At 35.6% G+C, this 27,275-nt stretch overlaps 1 protein-coding gene and 3 pseudogenes across 7 annotated transcripts in view; 2 read left to right on the top strand and 2 right to left on the bottom strand.

Moving 5' to 3' along the window:
• Positions 1-27,275, top strand: part of LOC105784769 (pentatricopeptide repeat-containing protein At3g14580, mitochondrial) — a 147,915-nt gene that overhangs the window by 61,089 nt on the left and 59,551 nt on the right. For 2 of the 7 annotated variants that reach the window (XM_052623784.1, XM_052623788.1), the window contains exon 5: positions 11,058-11,137. Coding sequence is in view for 1 of the 7 variants with exons in the window: in XM_052623793.1 (XP_052479753.1) it covers positions 11,058-11,137; positions 11,247-11,301; positions 11,998-12,077 (215 nt within the window). In the remaining 6 variants the exon portion in view is untranslated. Of the gene's footprint in view, positions 1-11,057; positions 11,138-11,246; positions 11,302-11,997; positions 12,203-12,921; positions 12,961-27,275 lie in introns of those variants that run through there. The other 5 variants (XM_052623786.1, XM_052623783.1, XM_052623793.1 and 2 more) reach the window with 4 other exon arrangements.
• LOC105761355 (probable disease resistance protein At1g58602) lies at positions 14-5,152 on the bottom strand (annotated as a pseudogene).
• Positions 8,205-9,986, top strand: LOC128034853 (pentatricopeptide repeat-containing protein At3g14580, mitochondrial-like; annotated as a pseudogene).
• LOC105784766 (probable disease resistance protein At1g58602) lies at positions 14,572-26,763 on the bottom strand (annotated as a pseudogene).

Below are 27,275 nucleotides of genomic sequence, written 5' to 3'. Positions count from 1 at the left end.
TCATATTCAAATATATATCAAACAATTATATTTAAGTAAACTGAAGAGTAGAAATGAACATTGACAAACGAAGTGATGAATTTTACAATAGAAAAGCACGGTCCTGCCTTGGCTTCTAATATTAGGTAAAGTACATATAAAAAAAGGGAGACTCAAGCAGACTTAAGTAGGGAAAAAATAGAAAGAGAAAGCAAAGCTAACAAATAAATATAGGAACGGTCAACGCAAACCAAAGCTATGTCGGAGCAAAGGTCAGTGACGTCTCCTTATCTGCAATTTTATGTTTGAAAAGACAAAAATGAATGTGTAATTAAATTAGATTGAAGGAAATTAAAATGGAGGAGGGGTTTGGTACCTTGCTAATCCAGACACCTCCCATTCTTCCCATACCTTATCTTGCAACCGTTTTATTGTAATTTGAAGAAAACAACAAACAGTCAACCAGTCTGATGTCAACAACCATAGATATATGCAACAGAGAAGATAATTCCAAACCTCACCATATAACACACTTTCACACGCAACTTATAATAGGAGTTTTAAATCTAGACTTGATCCCGTAAATAGCAGTAGCAGGTGAAAAAATGGCTTCTTTACCTGAAAAGCAAAACTAAAAATATCAATGTCCGACTTCCTTTAACTTTTAATAAATCTAATTATTCATTCGTGTGTAGACAAATGGAGTGAGAAGGTGAGACATTGTCAAAAATGGAAGATATATAAGAAGCAAAGAAAGTAGGAATCATTTCCTAATCTAGAGGTTATGAAATTACCCCTCAATTATCCTTCAATCTATTAGCCACAGTTTTGGAATATGATAGAAGAAACAAGTTTGACTTTGTAGAAATCTTCTCCTCCTTCCTCCTCCAATCTATCTTTGAATGCCTTTGGCATTGATTCAATCTTCAGTTCTTTGAGGGTTGTAATGAACCTCAATCCCTCTGGAAGCATCTTCAATTCTAGGCAATGCCTGATCTCCAATCGCTTAAGAGAAGGCATGGCTCCTTCATCCACCTTCCACTCCTCCAAATTGTAGAGCCGCGCAAGGATTAGAGACTCAAGTTTAGGAAAACCCTGAGCAGAGCAAAACATTTCCTTTCCATTGAAATAACTGTCGGATTCAAGAATCCGTAAGTTAGGCAGCTTCTCTAGTGTTGGCATTGGATCTTTCTGAAGCACGCAATATTTCAACTGTATGTAAGCGAGATGTGAAGAGAAGTACTGATACTCTGGTAACTCGCTTATCCTTGTTTCTATACTCAACTTGCAAATACTTGTACAATTTGAAAGGAGATGGGCCAAATGTTTTGGATCTATTGATTCGTCCCCAGAGGTAATAATAGACAAGGAATGAAGACATTTACTTCCGATTATGGGTGGATTCTCGCCCAACTCCGTCTCATTGAAATTTTCAATATTGAAGGGCGAATTTATTTCCAACTCTCTAAGATTTGTCATGTTCATAAGTTCCTTCAGATAACAATTCTTGGTGTTGAGTTCACAAGTGTTAGGAGTTTTCTCAAAGTACCCAACTTCAACTTAGTACTGCTTTTACATCTTAAAGGGAGATATAAATGTCTTAGTTGCTCCATCCTCCATATCACATTAGGTAAATGAATTATGCCACAACCAACTCTTAAATCCAAGGTTTGCAAGCACCTTAAGTTGCGTAGAGATGATGGCAACTTTGGCCATAAGAACTCATGATCCTTTAGACTCAAGAATCTTAAATGGACGAGATTTCCTATATCTCTGGGTAACTTAAACCCTACAAAAGGATAACCTCCTGTTCTCTCATAGTTTAGGGCTCTTAGCAATTTGAAGTTGTTGAACATGTATCTCCAAATTCCCCGAGCTTTAAGAAGTCTCGTACAACCTAGCGAAATCATAAGAATCCAAACAAGTGGATTACGAACTTCATCTACATGTTCTTCAACGTAATTCAACACTTCCAAGGGCAAAGATTTTTCTAATGCCTCCTCCGGAAAGAACTCATCGAAGAACAAAACTGACCGAATATTTGGACTTTTAATGCATTGTATGAAAAAAAACTCATGCACAGAAACCCTACGAACCTTCCGAATCATAGATAATGAAGATGCATTTGATTGATCGACAATGAAGACAAAATTTTCTTGTTTTGCCTTTGATAAGCAAAGATCTCTCATCAGATCATGCATCTGAATTGTTTTGACCTTTAAGGTTGCCACATCTCTTTCTCGTACTTGAATCATGCACCTTTCCACAAGCTCCATTAAATAAGATTCCGCCACATCTTCCGCAATTTCCCCACCGTCTCTTTCTTCTTGCTTTGATGACACAATACCTTCAGCAACCCATAATTGAATCAATCTATCCATATCTATCATATAATCCTCCGGAAAATGGCTTAGATAGAGGAAACATGGTCTTAGATAAGGAGGCAAATCATCATAACTTAATGCTAACACATCCTTTGGTCCTTGATTTTTGCCTCTCTTCAAGTATGATTTTACATTGTCAGATATCTTTTGCCATTCGTTTAATGAATTATTCTTTGTAGCCAAAATTCCTCCCAACACAACAATGGCTAATGGAAGCCCTGCACAATGTTTAACCATGTTCTCTCCTAACTTTTTCATTTCCACGTCGATTATATTTCCTATATAAAAAATTAAGAATAAATTTTTAAAAAATAAGGAAAATTAAGAAATAATTTAAATAGGTAAAAGAAATGTAAAAGTAGATGAACTCAAACTTATATTTTATGAATATATCAAACAATTTTTAATATAAATTTATCACTTATAAAGTTTAATTTTTATTGCGGTTATTAACTACACTTGAAAAAATAAATCTATTTGAAAACTTTGAAAACTTTGAAAATTTTATGGAACAATCAATACTAAATAAGAAACTTCACTCTCACTAATTTAAGAGGAGTTTCGAATGAATAAATATATAGTTCATTATCCAATTTGAAATCTAAAAAGTAAAATGATATTCAAAAACAAAATTTACATATCTTTTTAAGGGTTGTTTGGAATAGTTCCTGCCTTATGGTTTCAAGGCTAATATTTAATACTCCAACAAAAAAAAAATAATAGAGGAAAATACTTTTAATATTTAAAGAATTATATAAAAAAATTATTTAATTTTAAATTGGATATCTGTGTGATGCAAATGAGATTATAAATAAGGGTCAGAAAATTGTGTTGAGAGAATTTGGAGATAAAATTATAAGATTTTACTTATATTGTACAAGTTAAGCATACAAAACAATTAAATTAATCTCTTTTTTGCAAATGATTTTAACGGGATTTTCTATAATAATTATTGGGAAATTATTAAAAGGATGTTTTGGAAGCTATTAAGGGAAGGGAAATTTTTGAACGAGATTGAAATAATTTTAATTCTGAAAACTAAATGTCTTGAATTAATGACATAATTTAGGTCAATTAGTCCTTGTAATTTTAAGTATTAAATCATATCGAAGATCATGGTGAATATATTGAAAGGAGTTCTAGGGGTAGTGATTATTATTAGAGTCGAGTCTAGTTTTATTTCTGGGATTAGCCTTAGTAGTCATTATCCAGTAGTGTCACATTTGTTATTCACGAACGATTTCTATTCTTTTTGGAAGCTAGTTCGTTAAATTGTAGGAGAATGATTAACTTGATTCAAGAATATTGTGCAGCTTCTGGACGAAGGGTCAACTATGATAAATCAAGCAACGTTTTTAGTGTGAATACTCCCAAAGGGACAACGAAAGGTTGATTCAAGAAGAGACTAACTTAGAGGTGGCAAATAATTCGGACGCCTACTTGGGTGTCCCTTCTTTGTGGGGGCTTTCGAAAACATTAACTTTGAGGCATATCAAAGATAAGGTCCTTACTTTCACCAAAAAAAAATTTTAAATGAAAAATAAATTTAGCATATAACAAGAATTTTGCTATACGTATATTTACCTGTTTGAGGAAATACAATCTTTTGAAACAATTCCCAACTTTCTTCATCGTTTAGGCACTTCAACTCTGAAATAATATACATGGTTATTTTCCATCAAAGGAATAAGAGTATTCAATTTTACCTAATTAAGAAAATTTTACCTCTTATCTCAGCATCTGAAACTATCCCCTTGTTTCTAGAGGTGAGCAATATCTTGCTATTGCTATCACGGCCCGTTGCAACTGGAAAGGCAGGTTTTAGACTATCCCAAGCTTCACTGGTCCAAACATCATCAAGTATCACCAGACACTTTTTATCCTCCAAAGTTTTACACAACTTCTCTGCTAATGCTTCATCTGTTATCTTCCTGTCATCTAAAGTTTTGAAACCAGATAGAATGTCTTCCCAAACATTTCTTTTCCGGCATGGTTGAGAAACATATACAAAAGCCAAGTGATCGAAATAATCAATAACCTGACGATGGTGATATATTTTCTTGGCGAGAGTGGTCTTTCCCAGACCACCCATGCCCCATATTGTAACAACCTTGCACCCACTTTCCTCCGTAAGAACTTTGACCAATCCCTCGGTATCATCAACTAGTCCAACAATATTATCATCCATAATATGTGGATAAGGCCGCCTTGATTCTCGTCTTTCAGTTGAAAAACTTGATTCTTCTCCTCTGTCCTTTAATTCCTTTACTCCGTAGGCCTGTAGTCGCCGGACCAAGTCGTTGATTCTTTCTATGATTTTCTCGATCTTTGACCTGGTTTCATGGAGCACCCATCCCTCTTTCAAACAGCAGGCTGATCTTTTAATACAACTCGGAAGGCCACCTTTGTTTTTGGATCCAATCTTGAGAGCAAATTCCTCAACAATATCCTCAGCATCATAAGCAAGCTCTCTGATTTCAGCAAGCCACAGACGAATCCTCTCATCCTTTGATTGTTTTGTCTCTGCCTCCATTAAGGAGCTTTGCATCCATAACTTGCTCCTCCACACCCCATAGGTATATGGCTTCCTGAGTTAGTAGGTTGCCAATTGTTGTCACTGCAGATGTCACAGCAGACCAAGCCATAATAGTGAGTAAGCTCAGAAATTTCTTTAAAATCTTGAATTTGGATTTCAAGATGTGAGTGCAGAAATCCTACAAACAGAAAGGTTCGTAGAACAAAAGTAAAGTCTTTTTTGTTTAAATTTTTTTTTTTAAAAGTAAAATGAGTGGAGGACACTCACTTTCACTTTATCTAATACTAATCTTTCTACTTTGATGATCCATTGTATAATGCCTTCACATAGCCGGTACATAATTTTTCTTTTTAGCCATTAGACCCTATTCCTATAATCTATAATCCATCTATAATATCTATAAAAGCATAAGTTTAAAAAATTAAATCGATAAAATATCATTTATTTTTTATCGTATTATTAAATTAACATTTAAAAATAATTATAATCAATTTAAAAAGTGAAAATATACTATAGTAGGTATATTGAAACAAAAGTTTGATAATCATAATAAATTTAAATTTATTATTTGGAAATATTATATATAATAAAAAGTTGTAATATTATGAGTTTATTTGAATTTTTAGTTTAATTCAATAATTAAATTGAATTTTATTTAATATATAGGGATTACTTTGAACAATAAAATAAACTTGTGTTAGCTTTTCCTCACTTATCTAATGACAATTAACGAGAAAGTGATCAAAATAATTAATTTCGAAAAATTTAGTAACGAAATCGAAAAAATTAATAATTTAATAACCAAAACAGAACGAAAGCAATAATTTAGTGACATTTTCTTTAAAATGGATATATATAATATAAGTCATCAAGCTTTAATTAAGGGAAAAGAAAGATTAACAAAAATTATAATGGCACTTGAAAAAAAGCAAAAATGATAAGGTGAGGAACAGAGGTGATCATGGGCCGAGCCGGGCTGGGTTCGGGCAAGGCCCAAAAAAAATTTTCAGCCTACGTCCTATCCCTGGGCCTACCCCGGCCCAAAATATGGGACTAAAATTTTGTCCAGGCTCGGCCCAGGCCAAAAACTTTTTGCCTAAGGCCCAGCCCGTTTTCTAAACGGGTCTCATTTTTTACCCAAACCCATATTTCGGGCTTATATTTTTACCCAAATCCTCCCATATTTCGGGTGGGCCGTCAGGCCGGGCCGTCCAACCCATTATTACCTCTAGTGAGGAAGCATATTTGGAATGCTTTTTTAAAGTGAGGATTACAGATAAATATAATAAACTATAAATTTGAATAAAATATATTTACTTGTTTAAAGTAACTTTAATCGGAGCCTTATCCGTTTTCCTTTCTTTTTCATTTCACTCGCTTCATACTCATTTTAATAAAAATATATTTATTTTTTCATTTCACGCTTTCGTTATGAGAATTTCAGTTGCTACTCAAAGAAGATATCCACAATCAGAAATTTTTGGATTATTGCGCATCTCTCAACTCTATTCTTTCGTATCATTAACTTTATTCATGGTTTACGAATTAAGTGGGTCTAGTATCATTAGAATGGGTCTTAACTAAATTTTTGAGAAAGTTGGTTAATTGAAGTGAGAATAGTTAATTTAATTCTAGGCTTTGAGTTGATTAATTGGATCAAATTGATGACTCTAGATGAAAATTTAAGTAGATGAGATTGAAAGGAGATTTTATCTAGAACTGATTCAGTTGTCCCATTTAGATCCATCAGCTCGAAAGATAAGAGGACTAAATTGATTATTTGGTAGAATAAGTCTAGATTAATTACAATCATGGATATTAATGAACTATTGTTTGTCATTTCTCATTGATTTGTCTACCAGTTTTATACTTTCAATTTATGTTTAATCATACTATCATAATTAAGGAAGTAGCTATTTAGACTTAGTTTTGCATATTCTTTGTTAATGTTTAATTCAATTTTAGTTCATACTTTCTTTGAGTACGATTTTTGAAATATTTTTGTATTTCATTATAAATCTAAAACTATATTACAATTTAATCTCTATACTTACAGTACACCGTGATTTCATATATTTTATTTGCATTGTTTATATAGCCTGGGTTCACGCACGACATATTGGCTTGGAGTTTCAAGATGAATGGCAAAGCTGATGAGCTAGACTTGTCTTGACTTCCGAAGATTCCAAGGCAATATGACTGAGGAATCAAACAATTGTAAAGGATTTTGGCCATTGTTATTAGTCTCTCAGTCATCTGTGAACTGTCGTTCAAGGATTTACTTGTCTGCTGTCTTGCATTTCTGCTGACTGGATGGGGTCTGATTTTGGTATGTCTAGTTGACTATGTTACTCGAATTCAACAATAAGTATCAAATACGGGCATGGCCAATTTTTTTTTTTAAATTTGTTCATATATTTAGAGGATCGGCATATAGTTTTTGTCTAGAGTTTACATCTTTTGCCTTATTCCCTCTGACATTTTAGTTCCCTTCAGGTTGCTCAAGCTGTGAGGCCAATTATTGAGAACACCGGACTCTGGCAGTTCACTGAGGTACTAGCTAAGGCATATGATTACGGAATGGGATCGATCCTTTTCTCTCCAATTGCTATATTGGCATGGCTTCCGATCATTTCGGCATTCCAAACTCGATTCCTTTTGAACCAGGCTTTCAATTGGCATCTCCAAATCCAACCAATTCTTGAAGGGAAGAAGAAGCAAAAATAAAGTTTTGACATTCATAAACATTCTGCCCATTAATTTATTTGTACATTTCAAAGAGATATAATATATAGTTGTAAATAACAATGATTCATTACTTCAAATTAATACACCTCAAAATTGCAGTAGATAAATTATTTAAGTTTTGCATCATACAATCTCTTCATATTTTCCAACCTTTTACTAATTTTCCAATCACTTTGCGCCCTTTACTTTCATTTCATCTATCACTTTAATTCTTTGACCATTTCTGTATAAAAAAATTAGTGCATGTTTACGTATTTGTCACTTAATTAATAATAAAATTCTCACTTTGGTCCTTATACTATAGTGATCCTCGTGTGTGATCATTTAAGCCAATTGATTGCGACTACGTGGAGGGTTAAAGTATATGGATGAATACTATAATATAGGAACCCTAACACATGGGATTTACGGAAATGATCAATAGACTAACATGATGGACGAAATGAAAGTAAACAGACAAAGTAAAGGAAAAGGGTCAAAATGAGATTTTTTACTATATTACAGGGGACAAAACAAGTATTAAGCCTGTCCCTTACCCTATATATGTTTATAGTGCGAATAGCACAAAGCTTTTAGCTCTCCAGTTTCTACATTCTCCAATGGCCAAACGCATGATTTCACGTTCCCTTCTTTCTTCTGTCAAAAGCTCTTACCCCCAAAATTTTCCCTCACTTTTTCACCATCCAATCGCCACTAAAATCTCATCTCTTAAACCCCTTTCGTTTTTCTCCTCATTTTCCAGCTACCATCAACCAACCCACTCCACTTCCCCTGCCCTTTTCAAACTAACCCACAAAGACTGGCTGTCCCCGACCGAAATCCTCAAAATCTTTGACAATCTTAAAGATCCAAACTCTCTCATTTCAGTCCTAGCCCAATACTCAGCTCGCAAGGATTATAAACCAACTGAACCTCTCTTCACTTTGCTCATCAACAAGCTCGCATATGCCCAGGATTTTGATTCCGTTGAAAATATAATGGAAAAGCTCAAACGTGAAAAGGCCTGTCGTTTATCCGATGAATTCTTCCAGAATGTGATTAAAAAGTATGGGCATGTCGGAGGTCGAATCAAAAGGGCAATCGAGATCCTTTTTAGTATGCCAGAATATGGGACTTGGCCTAGTGTTAAAACCTTCAATATCGTATTGAGCTTACTCGTATCGAACAAACTATTTGATGTTGTTCACGAGGTTTACCTCCCAATTTGGGTGTTGAAATCGAAGCTTGTACTCTGAATATTCTCATTAAAGGGTTGTGTGAAAATGGGAAATTAGAGTTTGCATTCCAACTGCTCGATGAATTTCCTAAACAAAGGTGTAAGCCTAATGTTAGAACTTATTCTACTTTAATGCACGGGTTGTGCGATAAGGGGAAGGTTGATGAAGCTTTTGAGTTGATGGGGAGGATGGAAACGGAAGGAATCGATGCTGATGCTGTTAGCTTTAATATCTTGATTTCAGGTCTTAGGAAACAAGGTAGGATTGATGAAGGTGTGAAGCTGTTGGAAATTATGAAAAAGAAAGGGTGTTATCCCAATGCAGGGTCTTATCAAGAGGTGTTGTATGGTTTGCTTGATGCTGCGAGGTTTATGGAAGCAAAGGAGATTATGGGGAGAATGGTTTTCGAGAGGGTTAATCCTAGTTTTGATTCATACAAGAAGTTGATTCATGGTTTTTATAAGGGGAAGATGGTAAAGGAAGTTGATTGGGCTTTGAAACAAATGGTACGCCATGGTTTTGTTCCGAAAATGGGAATGTGGATTCAGATTGTTGACTGTGTTTTTTCAAGGAATAAGAACAACACTTGTGATTGCAGTTTACTTGGTGAAATCATCAATAGCTAGCAGCAATGCAATGTTAAATCAGTTATCTTGCGGGTTCAGTTTATGTTACTTGAGCACGGATATGAGTATAGGATAAGAATGCCATATCTTCATACCAATACATGAATATGTGTTGAATATAAGTGTCAGATACGGTTTTACTTCAAGAAAAATTAAGAAAATTGATTTGGCTTCGAAACAAATGGCACACCATGCATTTGTTCCTAAAATGGGGATATGGATTCAGATTGTTGGCTGTGTTTTTGCAGGTAATAAGAACAACACTTGTGATTGCAGTTTACTTGGTGAAGTCGTCAAAAGCTAGCAGCAGAGATATAAATAGCAATAGCAACTTCACCCTGTTGCCATCCCTATGATATTATTAATTAAATTGTTTTTCTAGACTATATTAGTATACTCACTTAATTCTGTTACTTGTTGATAATATTGATAGTACTTCAATTAATGAATTGTTGGTATATCAGTATTACTCTATTAATCTTCATCTCCTTTCACGCACACATGAAATTGCATAGACTATAGCAAGAAAACCTTTTAAATTTGCATTCCTTTCCATAACTTTACATGGGCAGTAAACCAGAGACTGAAGATCAGATACGTCCACAATGATGAATGCTGGTGAAGTGATGCATAATTTCAACAGAATAGAGGAAGAAAGAAAAAGAGAGAAGAGAAAGAGAATCGAGGAAGAAGAAAGAATTGATTTTCTTCACAAAATGGCATATCTGCTCATTTCCCATGCCGGTTTCTATTATGGCTGCGAATTGGCAGTTACAAAGTCTGTTATAGGGCTGTTCCTCGAGCAGTTGTAACAAACCGTCAATACACACCGTTTTCATTCAACATCAAAACTTATAGTTTCATTAAACCCTCAGCCCTAAAACACAGCACTCAACTAACTTAGCTAACATTTTTACTTCATAACATGAAGCTACTCATAATCAACTCATGGATCGACCACCATCGACTTGTGGTCTTCCCATCATCTTCATCCTTGACCACGTCTCACAATCTCTCTCTCTTAATATAAAATGCAGCCAAAAAACTAGAAAACCATTTAAAAACGGAGAAAAAGGTATGCCTTTGTTTATGGACTCAGCTTGCTTGTGTAGCAAGAAAAGTGAATATAAACAATGTATGTGATTTCTCCATTGTTTCTTGTAGATAATAGCAGAACTTTATGCACTTTTAACACTAACTGTTACCCAATATTTAGAGGTTTAAGATTTCAACTTTTTCTTTACTTAAATAATACACCATTAACCCACTTTCTTCATGTCTATCTGTGTGTGTGTCTGTATATATATAACTTGGACTGGAACTTTTCATCCTTTAGATTCTCAAGAGGTTGATGAATTCCCGTTTGGCGCAACATGGCAGACTTGGACCTATGTATCTCAATATTGAAAGACAAGGATCATTTCGGATGTTTCCTAGTGGTGCTAGATTCAAAGTCTTAGGTTAGCAGTGATTTTAATCCTTTCAAGTATTGATTTCTTGCATGCTATGTTTTTGTACTTATGCTTGTGCATTGTTTTTCTTAATATTTGCCTGTAACATGTTTCAGGATTTTCCTCTGAAAATGGACTCAATAATGCTGCCATGATGGGCTATGCCTTTGATCCTAATAAAAATTATGTTTTCGTGGTAGGTTTGCAGTAGAAAATCCTTAATTTAATTTCTTATCATAATTGGTATCCGCATGTTTCAGTTGATCTTGAAACTTATGACCTGATATGTTTGAAAATTTCATTAGATCGGGAAGTTGTCTGGTGGTGAACTTTGTTGTGTCATCACTGAAAATCTTGCAGGTATATACGTTATTGAAAATTCCTTAACAGCTGTAATGTATTATCTTTGTTGTTTTTAGGATTCTGGCTCTTCTTGTTGTGGATATTTATTGCAATTGATTGCGATAGTATTCGTTAACATGATGTGATTGCAAACATGTTTGTGACCACAATTTTAATCACAATTATATGTGTCATGTTGTTATAATCAAATATTGTCATTGGATTAAAGGTTTTCTTTCTATCTTCTCATCCTCTTTGCCAAAACAATCATCCTTAATATGGGTATATGCACACATATATATGGCTGTGAAGAAAGTATATCAAGCCTTTGAAGAAACTTCCTTGTTCTTGGTTGAAGCTAGTGCCTTTTGAGTGCTAGATATTCTTTACTGAGTTCGAGATGGGTATTTTGGGTACATTCTACATATTTGTATCTAACTTTCATCAAGAGTTTTGGATATTTTGCATGTTTAGATAGAATGACATGTTTTACTTTACTCGAACTCAGATGTAAATGTTAGATATTGATGATTTAATTTTTCTTCCAAGTATTTTCATCATATCGTTATTGAAGAATCGTGCATGTCCCATGGTCATGTATTGAGTCAAACTAACATAGCTTTTAATCCGCATAATCATCTTCTATATATGTTATATACATATATTACCATGTGTGATGTTAGCTTAGTTGTTAGAAATGGTCGGTTTTTGCAGATGATGAAGGTGCTAGTATGCGTGCTGAAGCCATTGCAGAAAGGATTTGTCAAGCGCTTGAACGTAATTGGAATATCTAATTTGTTCACCTTGTTTGCTCAACAGCTAACATTTTTTTCCTTTGATTACCCAAAATAGTCATACCAACAAATGTGGCTGTGATTTTGTATGGTAATTTGCAACATTCATATCTTAGCTACTGAGATTTTATCACACCTCGTATCCTAATCCGAATAAGATATTGAGTTTTATAACGAAAATAACAGGATCATATTGAATTTTATAAATCTTTAACGTTGGGTATTTAAAGATTTGGACGTTTTCATGTGCACACATTATATGTTCAATATTTTCATTGAATCCCAATTACATTTCAAACAAAAGATAAATGAAGATTCTTGCAGTTTTTAATTTAAACTTATTGAATAAATATCATTTCGAATTAATTAAGTGGATGTGAAATTTTCAATCGATTAAGTTGGATTTGGAATCTTTGATTCCCTTGAATTTTTTTTTTAGTTTATTATCATCAAGATATTGTTGGTAGACCCTACTCCCTATACTGTTTAAATTGCAAATTAGGCATAGGTTTATATTGGTGGAATCGACAACCATCAATATTTTGGGTGCATTCTACATATTTGTATCTAACACTCATCAAGAGTTTTGGATATTTTGCATGTTTAGATAGAATGGCATGTTTTCTTTACTCGAACTCAGATGTAAATGTTAGATATTGATGTATTTAATTTTTCTTCCAAGTATTTTCATATCGTTATTGAAGAATCGTGCATGTCCCATGGTCATGTATTGAGTCAAACTAACATAGCTTTTAATCCACATAATCATCATCTATATATGTTATATACATATATTATCATGTGTGATGTTAGCTTTGTTGTTAGAAATGGTCGGTTTTTGCAGATGATGAAGGTCCTAGGATGCGTGCTGAAGCCATTGCAGGAAGGATTTGTCAAGTGCTTGAACGTAATTGGAATATCTAATTTGTTCACCTTGTTTGCTCAACAACTTACAATTTTTTTCCCCTTTGATTACCCAAAATAGTCATACTAACAAATGTGGCTGTGATTTTGTATGCTATTTTGCAACATTCATATCTTAGCTACTGAGATTTTATCACACCTTGAACTACAAATAGTTATCTCTTATTCGCTCGTATCCTAATCCGAATAAGATATTGAGTTTTATAACGAAAATAATAGGATCATATTGAATTTTATAAATCTTTAACGTTGGGTATTAGGAGATTTCTCCCATGTTGACCCTATATTTAAAGATTTGGACATTTCCATGTGCAAACATTATATGTTCAATATTTTCATTGAATCCCAATTATATTTTGAATAAAAGATAAATGAAGATTCTTGCGTTTTAATTTAAACTTATTGAATAAATATCATTTGAATTAATTAAGTGGATGTGAAATTTTCAAACTATTAAATTGGATTTGGAATCTTCGATTCCCTTGAATTTTTTTTTTGTTTGTTATCATCAAGATATTGTTGGTAGATATAAGAAGCAAAGCATGGGGATACAAAATCTTGAATCTAAATATCGATTTTGGAATCTTTGATTCCCTTGAATTCCTTTGCCTTCTATAAAGCATAGCTTGCTAAACCATTTGATAAAAAAATTCAAATTGTATCTTTTTTTTTTTTTTTTGTAAGACAACGTAAATTGGAAGTGTTATTAGTTGGTAAGAATTAATTTTTCCTATGTTTTGCTTTGGAAGTGTGAGGATGAAGTGCAACTATTAAATCTGATACGATATCGTAATAAAGATTATTAAGTTAAGGATGACGGAAAAGATTATGTTGAATACCAATCGACTTGCATAAAATAAGCATGGTCCTACCTTGGCTTTTAATATTAAATTAAGTACATACAAAAAAAGAAAGAAAAAAGAGAAAGACTAATGCAGACTTAAGTAGGGAAAAAAAAGAAAGAGAAAGCAAAGCTAACAAATAAATATAGGAATGGTGACCGCAGACCGAAGCTATGTCGGAACAAAGGTCAGTGACGTATCCTTACCTGCAATTTTATGTTTTAAAAGACAAAAATGAATGTGTAATTAAATTAGATTGAAGGAAATTGAGATGGAGGAGGGGTTTGGTACCTTGCTAATCCAAACACCTCCCATTCTTCCAATACCTTATCTTGCAACCTTTTTATTGTAATTTGAAGAAAACAACAAACAGTCAACCAGTCTGATGTCAACAACCATAGATATATACATGAGAGAAGATAATTCCAAATCTCACCACATAACACACTTTCACACGCCACTTATTATAGGAGTTTTAAATATAGATTTGATCCCGTGAATAGCAGTAGCAGGTGAAAAAATGGCGTCTTTACCTGAAAACCAAAACTAAAAAGATCAATGTCTGACTTCCTTTGACTTTTAATAAATGTAATTATTCATTGGTGTGTTGACAAATGGAGTGAGAATGTGAGACATTGTCAATAACGAAAGATATATAAGCAGCAAAGAAAGTAGGAATCATTTCCTAAACTAGAGGTTATGAAATTACCTCTCAATTATCAGTCAATCTACCAGATGTTTTGGAATATGATAGAAGGAACATGTTTGACTTTGTAGAAATATTCTCCTCCTTCCTCCAATCTATATTTGAATGCCTTTGGCATTGATTTAATCTTCAGTTCTTTGAGGGTTGTAATGAACCTCAATCCTTCTGGAAGCATCTTCAATTCTGGGCAACGCCTGATCTCCAATCGCTTAAGAGAAGGCATGGCTCCTTTATCCACCTTCCACTCCTCCAAATTGTAGAGCTCCGCAAGGATTAGAGACTCAAGTTTAGGAAAACCCTGAGCAGAGAAAAACATTTCCTTTCCTTTGAAATAACTTTCGAATTTAAGAATCCTTAAGTTAGGCAGCTTCTCTAGTGTTGGCATTGGATCTTTCTGAAGCACGCAATATTTCAACTGTATGTAAGCGAGATGTGAAGAGAAGTACTGATACTCTGGTAACTCGCTTATCCTTGCTTTTATACTCAACTTGCAAATACTTGTACAATTTGAAAGGAGATGGGTCAAATGTTTTGGATCTATTGATTCGTACCCAGAGGTAATAATAGACAAGGAATGAAGATATTTAATTCCGATTATGGGTGGATTCTCGCCCAACTCCTTCTCATTGAAATTTTCAATATTGAAAGGCCAATTTATCCCCAACTCTCTAAGATTTGTCATGTTGATAAGATCCTTCAGATAACAATTCTTGGTGTTGAAGTTCACAAGTGTTAGGAGTTTTCTCAAAGTACCCAACTTCAACTTAGTTCTGCTTTTACAACTGAAAGGGAGATATAAATGTCTTAGTTGCTCCATCCTCCATATCACATTAGGTACATGAATTCTGTCACTATCAACTCTTAAATCCAAGGTTTGCAAGCACCTTAAGTTGCCTAGAGATGATGGCAACTTTGGCCATAAGAACTCAAGATCCTTTAGACTCAAGAATCTTAAATGGATGAGATTACCTATATCACTGGGTAACTTAAACCCTCCAAAAAGATCACCTGTTGTTCTCTCATAGTTTAGGGCTCTTAGCAATTTGAAGTTGTTGAACATGTATCTCAAAATTCCCCGAATTTTAAGAGCCATCGTACTAATTCCCGAAATCAAAAGAATCCAATACAGTGGATTACAATCATCATCTTCATGTTCTTCAATGTAATTCAACACTTTCAATGGCAAAGATTTTTCAAATACCACCTCCGGAAAGAACTGATTGAAGAACAAAAGTGACCGAATATTTGGACTTTTAATGCATTGTATGAAAAAAGACTCGTGCACAGAAACCCTACGAACCTTCCGAATCATAGATAATGAAGATGCATTCGATCGATCAACAATGAAGATAAAATTTTCTTGTTTTGCCTTTGATAAGCAAAGATCTCTCATCAGATCATGCATCTGAATCATTTTGACCTTTAAGGTTGCCACATCTCTTACTTGAATCATACACCTTTCCACCAGCTCCATTAAATAAGATTCCGCCACATCTTCTGCAATTTCCCCACCGTCTCTTTCTTCTTGCTTTGATGACACAATACCTTCAGCAACCCATAATTGAATCAATCTATCCACATCTATCATATAATCCTCCGGAAAATGGCTTAGATAGAGGAAACATGGTCTTAGATAGGGAGGCAAATCATCATAACTTAATGCTAACACATCCTCTGGTCCTTGATTTTTGCCTCTCTTCAAGTATGATTTTACATTGTCAGATATCTTTTGCCATTCGTTTAATGAATTATTCTTTGTAGCCAAAATTCCTCCCAATACAACAATGGCTAATGGCAGCCCTGCACAATGTTTAACCATGTTCTCTCCCAACTCTTTTATTTCCTCACCGATTTTATTTCTTGTATAAAAAATTAGGAATAAATTTTAAAAAAATAAGAAAAATTAGGAATTAATTTAAGTAGGTAAAAGAAATGTAAAAATAGATGAACTCAAACTTATATTTTATTAATTTATTAAGTAATAATTAATATAAATTCATCACTTATAAAATTTAATTTTATTACGGTTATTAACTACACTTAAAAGATAAATCTATTTGAAAACTTTGAATACTTTATGGAACAGTCAATACTAAATAAGAAACTTCACTCTAATTAATTTAAGAGGAGATTCAAATAAATATATAATTCATTACATAAAAAGACTATTTAATTTTAAATTGGATATCCTGTTAGATACAAATAAGATTATAAATAAGAATTTAGAAAATTGTGTTGAGAGAATTTAGAGATAAAATTATAAGATTTTACTTATATTGTACAAGTTAAGCATACAAAACAATTAAATTAATCTCTTTTTTGCAAATGATTTTAGCGAATTTTCTATCATAATTATTGGAAAATTATTAAGAAGGATGTTTTGGAAGCTATTAAGAGTTTTTTTTTTTTAGGAAGGAAATTTTCGATGGGTTTAAATGAGATTGAGATAATTTTAATTCTGAAGACTAAATGTTTTGAATTAATTACATAATTTAGACTAATTAATCTTTATAATTTTGCCTATAAAATCATATCGAAGATCATGGTGAATATATTGAAAGGGGTTCTAGGGTTAGTGATTATGAATAATCAAAGTGCTTCTGTAGGTAGACAAATACAAACATCTTAATTGCTCAAGGGGTTTTCATCATTTGAAATTGAAGAAGAGGGGTAAGAAATATGAGGTTGCTTGGAAGCTCGATATTAATAAAGTATATGACAGAGTCGAGTAGATATTTCTAGAAACTATTTTAAGAAAAATGAGATTTGCTTTAACATGGACTGATTGGATAATGGAGTGTGTGAGGAGTGTTTCTTACACTTTGCTTATTAATGGTAAATCCAGTAGAAAAAACTATCCATCTAGAGGTCTAAGGTAAGGTGACCCTCTATCAACTTACCTTTTCCTTTTTTTTTGTGAATGTCCTCCCTCGTATGATTAGCCTTAGAGTCGAGTCTAGTTTTATTTCTGGGATTAGCCTTGGTAGTCATTATCCAATAGTGTCACATTTGTTATTCGCGAACGATCTCTATTCTTTTTGGAAGCTAATTCGTTAAATTGTAGGAGAATGATTAACTTTCAAGAATATTGTGCAGCTTCTGGTCGAAGGGTCAAGTACGATAAATCAAGCAACGTTTTTAGTGTGAATACCTCCGAAGGGTCAACGAAAGGTTGATTCAAGAAGAGACAAATATAGAGGTGGCAAACAATTCGGGCGTCTACTTGGGTGTATCTTCTTTGTGGGAGCTTTCGAAAACATTAACTTTGAGGCATATCAAAGATAAGGTCTTCCCTTTCACCCCCAAAAAAAAAAAGGTCCTTACCAAACTTCTGGAAGCAGCAAACGTTATCTTGAAGGGGAAGGGAGGTTCTTATTAAAGCAGTAGCATGCGCTTCAATATATACGATATCTTTTCGAATTTCCTTAAAAATTATGCGTGGAAATGAATTCAGCAGAATGAAAATGATCATTGAAAAGCTTGGAGGACTTGCTCTACTTGCAAAACAATCTTGACAGTTAGTCCAGGATTCTGATGCTATTTGGGCTAGGATTTTAAAAGGACTTTATTTTCTGAATTCTAATTTCCTTGAAGCTAAAAAGGGAGCAAGGTCATCATGGGTGTGGAGTAGCATTCTTGAAGGGAAAGAGTTTTTGAAAGGAGAATTTGATTGGCAAGTGCTAAATGGCGAAAGCATCCGTATTTGGGAAGATAGATGGTTGCTGGGAGTTAAAGATAGGAAATTAAAGCATCCTGGAAATATTGACGGATCCTCACCAACACGAGTTGCTGAGATCATTTGTTTAGAAGAACTAAATTGGGACTTACCCAGTATCTCAATGTGGTTAGAAGATATTGAAATTACGAAATTAAAAGTTCCCCTTCATGAAGCAGATGAACAAGATAAATTGGTGTGGTCGTTAATTTACAGCCGTTGGTTAATATCCAATGAAGTCAGGGTACAAGGAGTTGAGAAAGCACTATGGAAATGAGTCTTCTTTACAACCTTCCAGCTCTCACTTAATTGATAGGAGCACTTGGAAAGCTATTTGGAGCTAGGTACCGAACTAAGTTAAAATTTTCTTATGGAAATTGTGTCATAATGCTATTCCATCACGTTTTAATCCGTGGAAAAGAAAGTGTGTTTCGAACCCAATTTGTTGTTTATGTGGTATTGAAGATGAGACTTTGAACATATTACTCTTAGTTATAATTGGGTTAAGGGAATATAGTATGAGGCTTGTTTTGGTCTTCAAGGGCTAAATGATCAAACTCAACCATTTGACAGATGGTTCTCAAAGTTGTTACAAATGCCTTGTATGAGGGAGGATTTCAAAGTTAGAATTGTTTTCACTTGCCAGCACATTTGGAAAGCTAGGTGTGAGGTTACAATTGGAGGTGTGAAACTTGGTTTGAAGAGAATTATTCGAAGGATTAATTGCTCCATGAATGAATTCTTATCTGCTCAATGGATCCTCTGTTCAAACAATAACTCTGATCGAACTAGGAAGTCAAAAACTTGTGCTGATATTTGGGAGAAACCACCGGAAGGTTAGGTTAAAGTTAAATTGTGATGGGGCATTTGACACCTTAATAGCTTGTGCTGGTAATAGGCAGAAATTTAAGTGGGAAGATGTTGGATGGGATTGGTAAAAGGATTAAGTGGATTCATGTGAGGTTCTCCAGGCTAAAGCTATGGTTGGATGGATTGAAATAGCTATGAAGAACAAATGGACCAATGTGACAATCAAGACTGACTCCCAGACTTTTGCTTCGAATATTAAGAAGAAGAGTCAATATCGAAGATGGTGATTAAGGGTGGGTTTGGATGGGCGATTGGGTGCGGTGTGGTGCGTTTAGCTTACTTTTTGTCTCACGCTACAGTATCGTTACAGTATCTAATCTCACCGCCACCGCTATTTTTACACTAATTACCGCAGGTAAACGCACTGCCCATCCAAACTCACCCTAAGGCTACTCCTTCAGGTTTTTGATAAACTGGTCATGCAACTTTCTTCTTTGAAAGTCAACGTTATTAGACGAGAAGCCAATAGGTTAGCAGATTGGTTTGCTAAATAGGGTCTTAAAGAGATGTGCTGGTTGTTTGAATCAACTACCATCTTTCTTGGGCTTTACTCCTGATAAGAACGGTTTACCTGCGCCTCCATATTTCTGATGCAAGGATCCAGGATAAACATAGAATACCATGAAACTGATTAAGAAACTAAACAAACATATAGTCCAATAATTAAGATAAGGTAATAACTTACATTAGGATGATCCTAAAAATTAAATTTTTTTTGTCACATCATCAAATTTTAAAGATATGAATTATTATATACTCATCTATAGAGAAATTATTTTATGGACTCTTCTGACCACATTATTCATGGTCCTTTTCCAATTATTTAATAACATTTCAACAATTTTTTCCATGTCATTGACACATAATTTTGGTAATTTTTTTTACCCTGAATTTAGAATCCTAAACCCTAGATCCAAAACATAAAACTCCAAACTCACAACCCAAAACCCTTGAACCATGAATCTGAAACTCGTAACCCATAACCCTGAACCCTTGAACTTTAAACTTGAACCTCGAATTCTGAACTTTAAATCTCAAATCCAAGCCTTCAACTGCGAGATTCGGGGTTCAAGATTTAGGTTCAGGGTTTGAGTTCAAGGTTCGGGGTTTTGGGTTCAAGATAAAATAATTACCAAAATTATGTGTCAATGACATGAAAAATATTGCACAAAAAATACTATTTTTTTAAAATTGGTTGCACAAAAATAAAAAATATTAACTTATGAAAAAAACAAAATGATTAAAATTTGTAAAAGAAGAAAAGATGTTTGTTTATAACAAGAATTTTGCTATATGTATATTTACCTGTTTGAGGAAATACAATCTTTTGAAACGATTCCGAACTTTCTTCATCGTTTAGGCACTTCAACTCTGAAATAATATACATTGTTATTTTCCATAAAAGGAATAACAGTATTCAATTTTACCTAATTAAGAAAATTTTACCTCTTATCTCAACATCTGAAACTATGCCCCTGTTTCTAGAGGTGAGCAATATCTTGCTATTACTATGACGGCCCGTTGCAACTGGAAAGGCAGGTTTTAGACTATCCCAAGCTTCACTGGTTCAAATATCATCTAGTATCACCAGACACTTTTTAACCTCCAAAATGTTATACAATGTTGCGTATGATTCGGATGAATAACAAAGAAGAAAAGTTGAAGGAAGAAAGAAGAGAGAAAGAGAGAGCTAGAACGTAGAAGGAGACTGAGAAAAAAAATAATATTCCATATGCATGCCTTTCCCATTCCGTTACAGGAAATATAAAAGGGAAAAATATAACCGTCATAACAATAGTTCACTAAACGCGCCCGTTTTAGGTCATCCCAAAACTCACCGTATTACTAAACTACTTAATACAAAACGCAGCACTTAACATATTATATTCAACAGGCTCTAGCAGAAACAAACCCACAACAATTGCCCGCCCTGGAAAAGATCCTTGACCTCAAGGATCAAATGCTGGAAATCGACGTTGTAACTCAGATAGCTTCTCCCACGAAGCATCTTCAGAGAAAGTGTCGGCCCATTCAACCAATACTTCAACTGCAGCATGATTACCTTGTTTGGCCATCCTTCGATCCAGCACTCGAACTGGTGTTTTAAGGAGAGCACCATCCGCACCAACTGGTGGTAATGTGGGAACGCTTACCGCAGAACCAATATGTTTTTTTAATTGCGAAACATGGAAGGTAGGATGAATTCGAGCTGATGAGGGTAAAGTCAGCTTGTAAGCCACTTGTCCTACCCGAGCTTCCACAGGAAAAGGACCAAAATACCTAGGTGATAGCTTCTGGTTTCGGAATTTGCGCAAGGAGTGTTGGCGATACGGCTGCAGCTTCAAATATACCAAGTCCCCCACCCTAAATTCCCTTTCAGTTCTTCTTTTATCAGCCATTTATTTCATTCTGTCCTGAGCACGAGCAAGGTGAAACTTGAGAACCTTGCGCATGACTTCCCTTTGCTGCAAAGTGCGATCCACTGCTGCTACTGGAGATGCACCGGCTACATAAGGTAAATGGATGGGTGGGATTTGCCCATAAAGGGCTTCATATGGAGTTGTCTGGATCGCTGAATGGTGAGATGTGTTGTACCACCATTCAGCCAATGGTAACCATGCCAACCATGCAGAAGGTTTCTCCCCAACCATGCAACGTAAATATCCCTCCAAACACTTGTTTAAAATTTCAGTCTGGCCATCTGTTTGGGGGTGATAGGCTGTCGATTTTTTTAACTTAGTCCCCATTTGCTTAAATAGCTCCTGCCAAAATTGACTTAGAAAAATTTTGTCCCTATCGGATACAATGGATTCGGGAAGCCCATGGAGCTTGTAAATATGGCCGAAATACTCTTGAGCTATTGTAAGAGCAGTAAAGGGATGAGACAACGCTAAAAAATGGCCATACTTTGTCAAACGGTCAACTATGACAAGGATCGTTGATTTTCCTTGTGACAGTGGCAATCCTTCGATGAAATCCGTGCTGATATCCGACCAAACCCGTTTCGGAATCGGCAACGGTTGCAAAAGACCGGGTGATGCAGCGTTATCTGACTTACACCGCTGACAAGTCACACACTCTCGAACCCATGCTTGTACGTCCTTGGATAGTCCCTTCCAATACAGCAGGGCTGCTATTCTATGGTGAGTCGCATGAACTCCCGAATGTCCTCCCAAGGGTGTAGCATGAAAAACATCAAAAATCTGTCTCCGGAGTGCGACGTCCTTGCCAACCACCACCTTGTTCTTCCTACGCAAGAAAATATCGTGCCAAGAATATTTAGGATGTAATTGTGGTTGAGAACGCACCTTATCACACAGTCGGGCCAGCTTCTGATCAGTGTCATATGAGCCTAAGATTCGTTCCCATATTTTAGACCAATCCGGGTCTTGACTTCCATCACATTGAAACAGTTGAGAAACTATTGTTGTGGGTTTCCTAGACAGCGCATCTGCCACCGCGTTGTGTGTCCCTTTTCGATATACAATGGAGTAATCATATCCGAGCATTTTGGCCACCCACTTCTGTTGATACGGTGTGATCGCTTGCTGCTCTGAAAGAAACTTCAAACTCTGATGGTCTGTCTTGATAATAAAGTGCCGACCCACAAGGTAAGAATGCCATTTCTTGACAGCTAAAAGTACTGCCATCATCTCCTTGTCATAGATAGACAGTGCTTGATACTTTATTCCCAAGGCTTTACTAAAGAAAGCTATTGGTCTCCCACCTGTTGAAGGACTGCTCCCACGCCTTGCCCACTGGCATCTGTTTCCACACAAAACTGCTCCTTAAAATTTGGTAGAGTTAGGACGGGAGCTTGACACACAGCTAACTTAAGCTGTTCAAAAGCCTGTTGTTCGAGCTCCGTCCACTGCCACAACGCCCCCTGCCGTAACAATGCTGTAAGAGGTTTGGCTATTAATCCATACCCTCGAATAAACCTTCTGTAATACCCAGATAACCCAAGAAATCCCCGTAGCTCTTTAATCGACCGTGGAGAAGCCCAATCCAAAACATTGACCACCTTTGCTCGATCCATACTAACCGTTCCTTGAGATATGATATGACCCAAATATTCGACGTGTGTGGCACCAAAACTACATTTAGATTTCTTGGCGAAGAGCTGATGTTCTCGAAGTACTTGCAAGACTTCCCGTAAATGCTCCAAATGATCCGACCACCCTTGAGAATACACAAGAATATCATCAAAAAAACCAACACCGATCTTCTTAACATGGACCTGAACACCGAGTTCATCAAAGATTGAAAACTAGAGGGTGCATTGGTCAAGCCGAATGGCATGACCAAAAATTCATAATGACCCTCATGTGTCCGAAAAGCTGTCTTGAAGATGTCCTGTTCACTCATTCGTATCTGGTGGTAACCAGAACGTAGGTCCAACTTAGAAAAATATTGAGCTTGCCCCAATTCATCTAACAACTCTTCAATGAGAGGGATGGGAAATCTATCTTTGATCGTCAGCTGATTAAGTTACCTGTAGTCAATACAAAGCCACCAACTTCCATCTTTCTTCTTAACCATGACTACTGGAGAAGCAAAGGGACTATTGCTATCTCAAATAATACTAGCCTGCAGCATTTCTTGTACCAGTTTTTCGATTTTAGCCTTCTGAACTGGTGGATAACGATAGGGGCGCACTTTCACTGCCTTAGACTCGTCCATTAAGGGTATTTTGTGGTCATGAAGTCGAGGCGGAGGTAGCTGTTTAGGTGTCTGAAATACATCCTCAAAACTCGCAAGGAGTTGTTGCATATCAAGTGATAATGGTACCGTCGGCATAGTAAGAGCAGCTTGGTCAGAAGCAGTGAACAACATCGGCCAAGGACCAGTTCCTGTCAAACTCATACATTTAGAGAACCGACTACTAGGGATAAGCTGCATCGGGCCAGGTGTCATACCCCGTAATTTGCAGTTTTGTTCTCCATATTGGAATTGCATGGTCAACTCTGAAAAATCCCATATAATTGGTCCTAACGACAACAACCATTGAACTCCTAAAACCAGGTCAAATCCTTTGACTGATAGGACTAAAAAATCTGTGACATATTTATACCCCTGTGTCTCCCAGGGTACAGCTCGACATAAACCCTGAGTGCTCAATCTGACTCTATTCGCCACCATCACCCTCAAGCTAGGTACAGGGTCTATAGTCAACTTCAACCGTCTGGCTACCTTGAAATCAATAAAATTGTGTGTGCTGCCCGAATCCACCAGAGCCACCACTTCAGTTTGATCGATTAATGCCGGGAATCGCATAGTGCTGTGGCTTTGAAAACCTTGCAAAGCGTGCAATGATAATACAGGAGTGGAACTCCCTGAGGCTACTTCCGTAGATTCTAACTGTTCCAAGAAATCCTGAAAGTCTTCCTGAGAGGAGCTTATTGTTTTAATGGCACTCACTTCCAGTGGCTCAACTACTAACTGATATACTTGGGATTTCAAACATTTATGTCCTGGTGAATACTTGAACCCACACCAGAAACAAAGGCCCTTTTTCCTCCTGTCTTCCAATTCTGTCTGCGACAAAGACTTCGACGGTATTTTAGAATTGGACTTACCATTTGTTGCTTCACTTGGTGAACTGTAATTACCATTCCCTCTAAAGCTTTTAGCCACAGGAATTAAGGGTCGTCCCACATTAACTCCAAGAGTAGTAGTATTTTCCCGCTTGCTCGGACCCGAAACAATGTTTTCCACCTGCCTGGCTAATTGGAATCCTTCTACTAATGACTGAGGTTTAAACAGCTTAATATACTGTCCTATCTCAGGTTTGAGATTACTAAGAAATATACTCAAAGCATACGTTTTAGGCAAATTCAACTGATTCAACAGACTTAAAAACCCATCATGGTACTGATCAACAGAACCAAGTTGTTTAAGGGTCACTAATTCTGCCATAGGATCAAGGAAAGAATCAGACCCAAACCTCTCCCTAAGCCCTTTTGCATACGTTTCCCATGATAACTGATGTAAGCCCCCATGCCTTCGAGCAAAAAAATGATGCCAATCAAGAGCCTTACCTTCAAGATGCAACATAACTAGCCGGACTTTAGCATTGTCACCTATCCCCTCAGCCTCAAAGTACTGCTCAAGTTTAGACCACCATCCTCGAAAGTTGTCACCATCAAACGATGGACATGCCATTCGCAATGTGGATCGATCGGTCTCACTCAACATTCTTCTTGGGAAAGCATTGGAATGTTCCAGATCTACCCTTGGGGAAACTATCAAATGTTCCGGTGGCTGGAATCCGAGTGGAGATCCCAAAATACCCTTACCCTTGCTACTTCCTGCACTTCCCACCTGAACTGAAGGTCCCAAGCCAAAATATTATTCAAATAGAGAATGAAGCTCAGCACGTAATTCTGTACGTACCTCCAACTTGATGCCTTCCTGTAAATCTTTAAACCAGCCGTCAATGCGAGCATCCAATTGAGAAAACTCCGATTGTATGTTAGAAAGTTCGCCCTGAATTTGACCAATTTCTCGCTGCATTCTCATGGTTACCCCTTCACCGGTCATGAGGATCTTGAAGCTCTGATACCTTTGTTGCGTATGATTCGGATGAATAACAAAGAAGAAAAGTTGAAGGAAGAAAGAAGAGAGAAAGAGAGAGCTAGAACGTAGAAGGAGACTGAGAAAAAAAACAATATTCCATATGCATGCCTTTCCCATTCCGTTACAGGAAATATAAAAGGGAAAAATATAACCGTCATAACAATAGTTCACTAAACGCGCCCGTTTTAGGTCATCCCAAAACTCACCGTATTACTAAACTACTTAATACAAAACGCAGTACTTAACATATTATATTCAACAGGCTCTAGCAGAAACAAACCCACAACATACAACTTCTCTGCTAATGCTTCATCCCTTATCTTCCTGTCCACTTTATCTAAAGTTTTGAAACCAGATAGAATGTCTTCCCAAACATTTCTTTTCTGGCATGGTTGAGAAACATATACAAAAGCCAAGTGATCGAAATAATCAATAACCTAACGATGGTGATATATTTTCTTGGCGAGAGTGGTCTTTCCCAGACGACCCATGCCCCATATTGTAACAACCTTGCATCCACTTTCCTCCGTAAGAACTTTGACCAATCCTCGGTATCATCAACTAGTCCAACAATATTATCATCCATAATATGTGGATAAGGCCATTTGATTCTTGTCTTTCGGTTGAAGAACTTGATTCTTCTCCTCATCCTTTACTCCGTAGGCCTGTAGTTTTCGGACCAAGTCGTTGATTCTTTCTTTGATTTTCTCGATTTTGACTGGTTTTGTGGAGTGCCCATCCCTCTTTCAAACAAAGAGGTGATCTTTTAATACAACTCATAAGACCTCCTTTGTTTTGGATCCAATCTTGAGAGCAAATTCCTCGACAACATCCTCCGCATCATAAGCAAGCTCTCGATTTCAAAGAACCCAAAGACGAATCATCTCATCCTTTACTGTTTTGTCTCTCGTCCGTTAAGTATCTTTGCATCCATTTGAGCTCTGTTTGTAGAGCGATCAACTTGCTCCTCCACGCCCCATAGGTATATGGCTTCCTCGTTAGTAGGTTGCCAATTGTTGTCACCGCAGATGTCACAGCAGACAAAGCCATGATAGTGATCGAGCTCGAAAATTCTTTAAAATCTTGAATTTGGATTTCAAGATGTGAGTGCATAATCTTCTTGGGAAAACAATTGCAAGAAGCAGACTTAATTATAAAAACAATTGCAAATCATTGCCCTTTTATACTTTTAGTAGTAATTGTTCTATTAAATTTATGAAAATTATAAAGCAGCATTAATCATCAATAGAATGAGAAAACAAGCAAGAAAGGTATGTTCAAAATAGAATGAGAAAACTAACAAGAAAGGTATATTCATAATCGAATGAGAATACAAACAAGAAAGCTATATTCCTATGAATTACTTTATAACCTTGTTTGTATATTGTCATATGTATTTTTTATGAATATAATTATGTATATTTTCACTTATAAATTTGTATATATAATTTCATTTGTTATTTATATATATAATTTCATCTTTAATTTAAAAGAATTTTGTATAAGTAGTTTATATACTGTTAAACGGTTTGTTTTTCTTATAAATTATTGCATGTTGTTTT

This window comes from Gossypium raimondii, chromosome 11 (genome assembly GCF_025698545.1).
Source record: "Gossypium raimondii isolate GPD5lz chromosome 11, ASM2569854v1, whole genome shotgun sequence".
Classification (NCBI taxonomy): Eukaryota; Viridiplantae; Streptophyta; class Magnoliopsida; order Malvales; family Malvaceae; genus Gossypium; species Gossypium raimondii.
The sequence above is the reverse complement of the archived record's forward strand: the minus strand, read 5'-3'. Positions and strand labels throughout refer to the sequence as shown.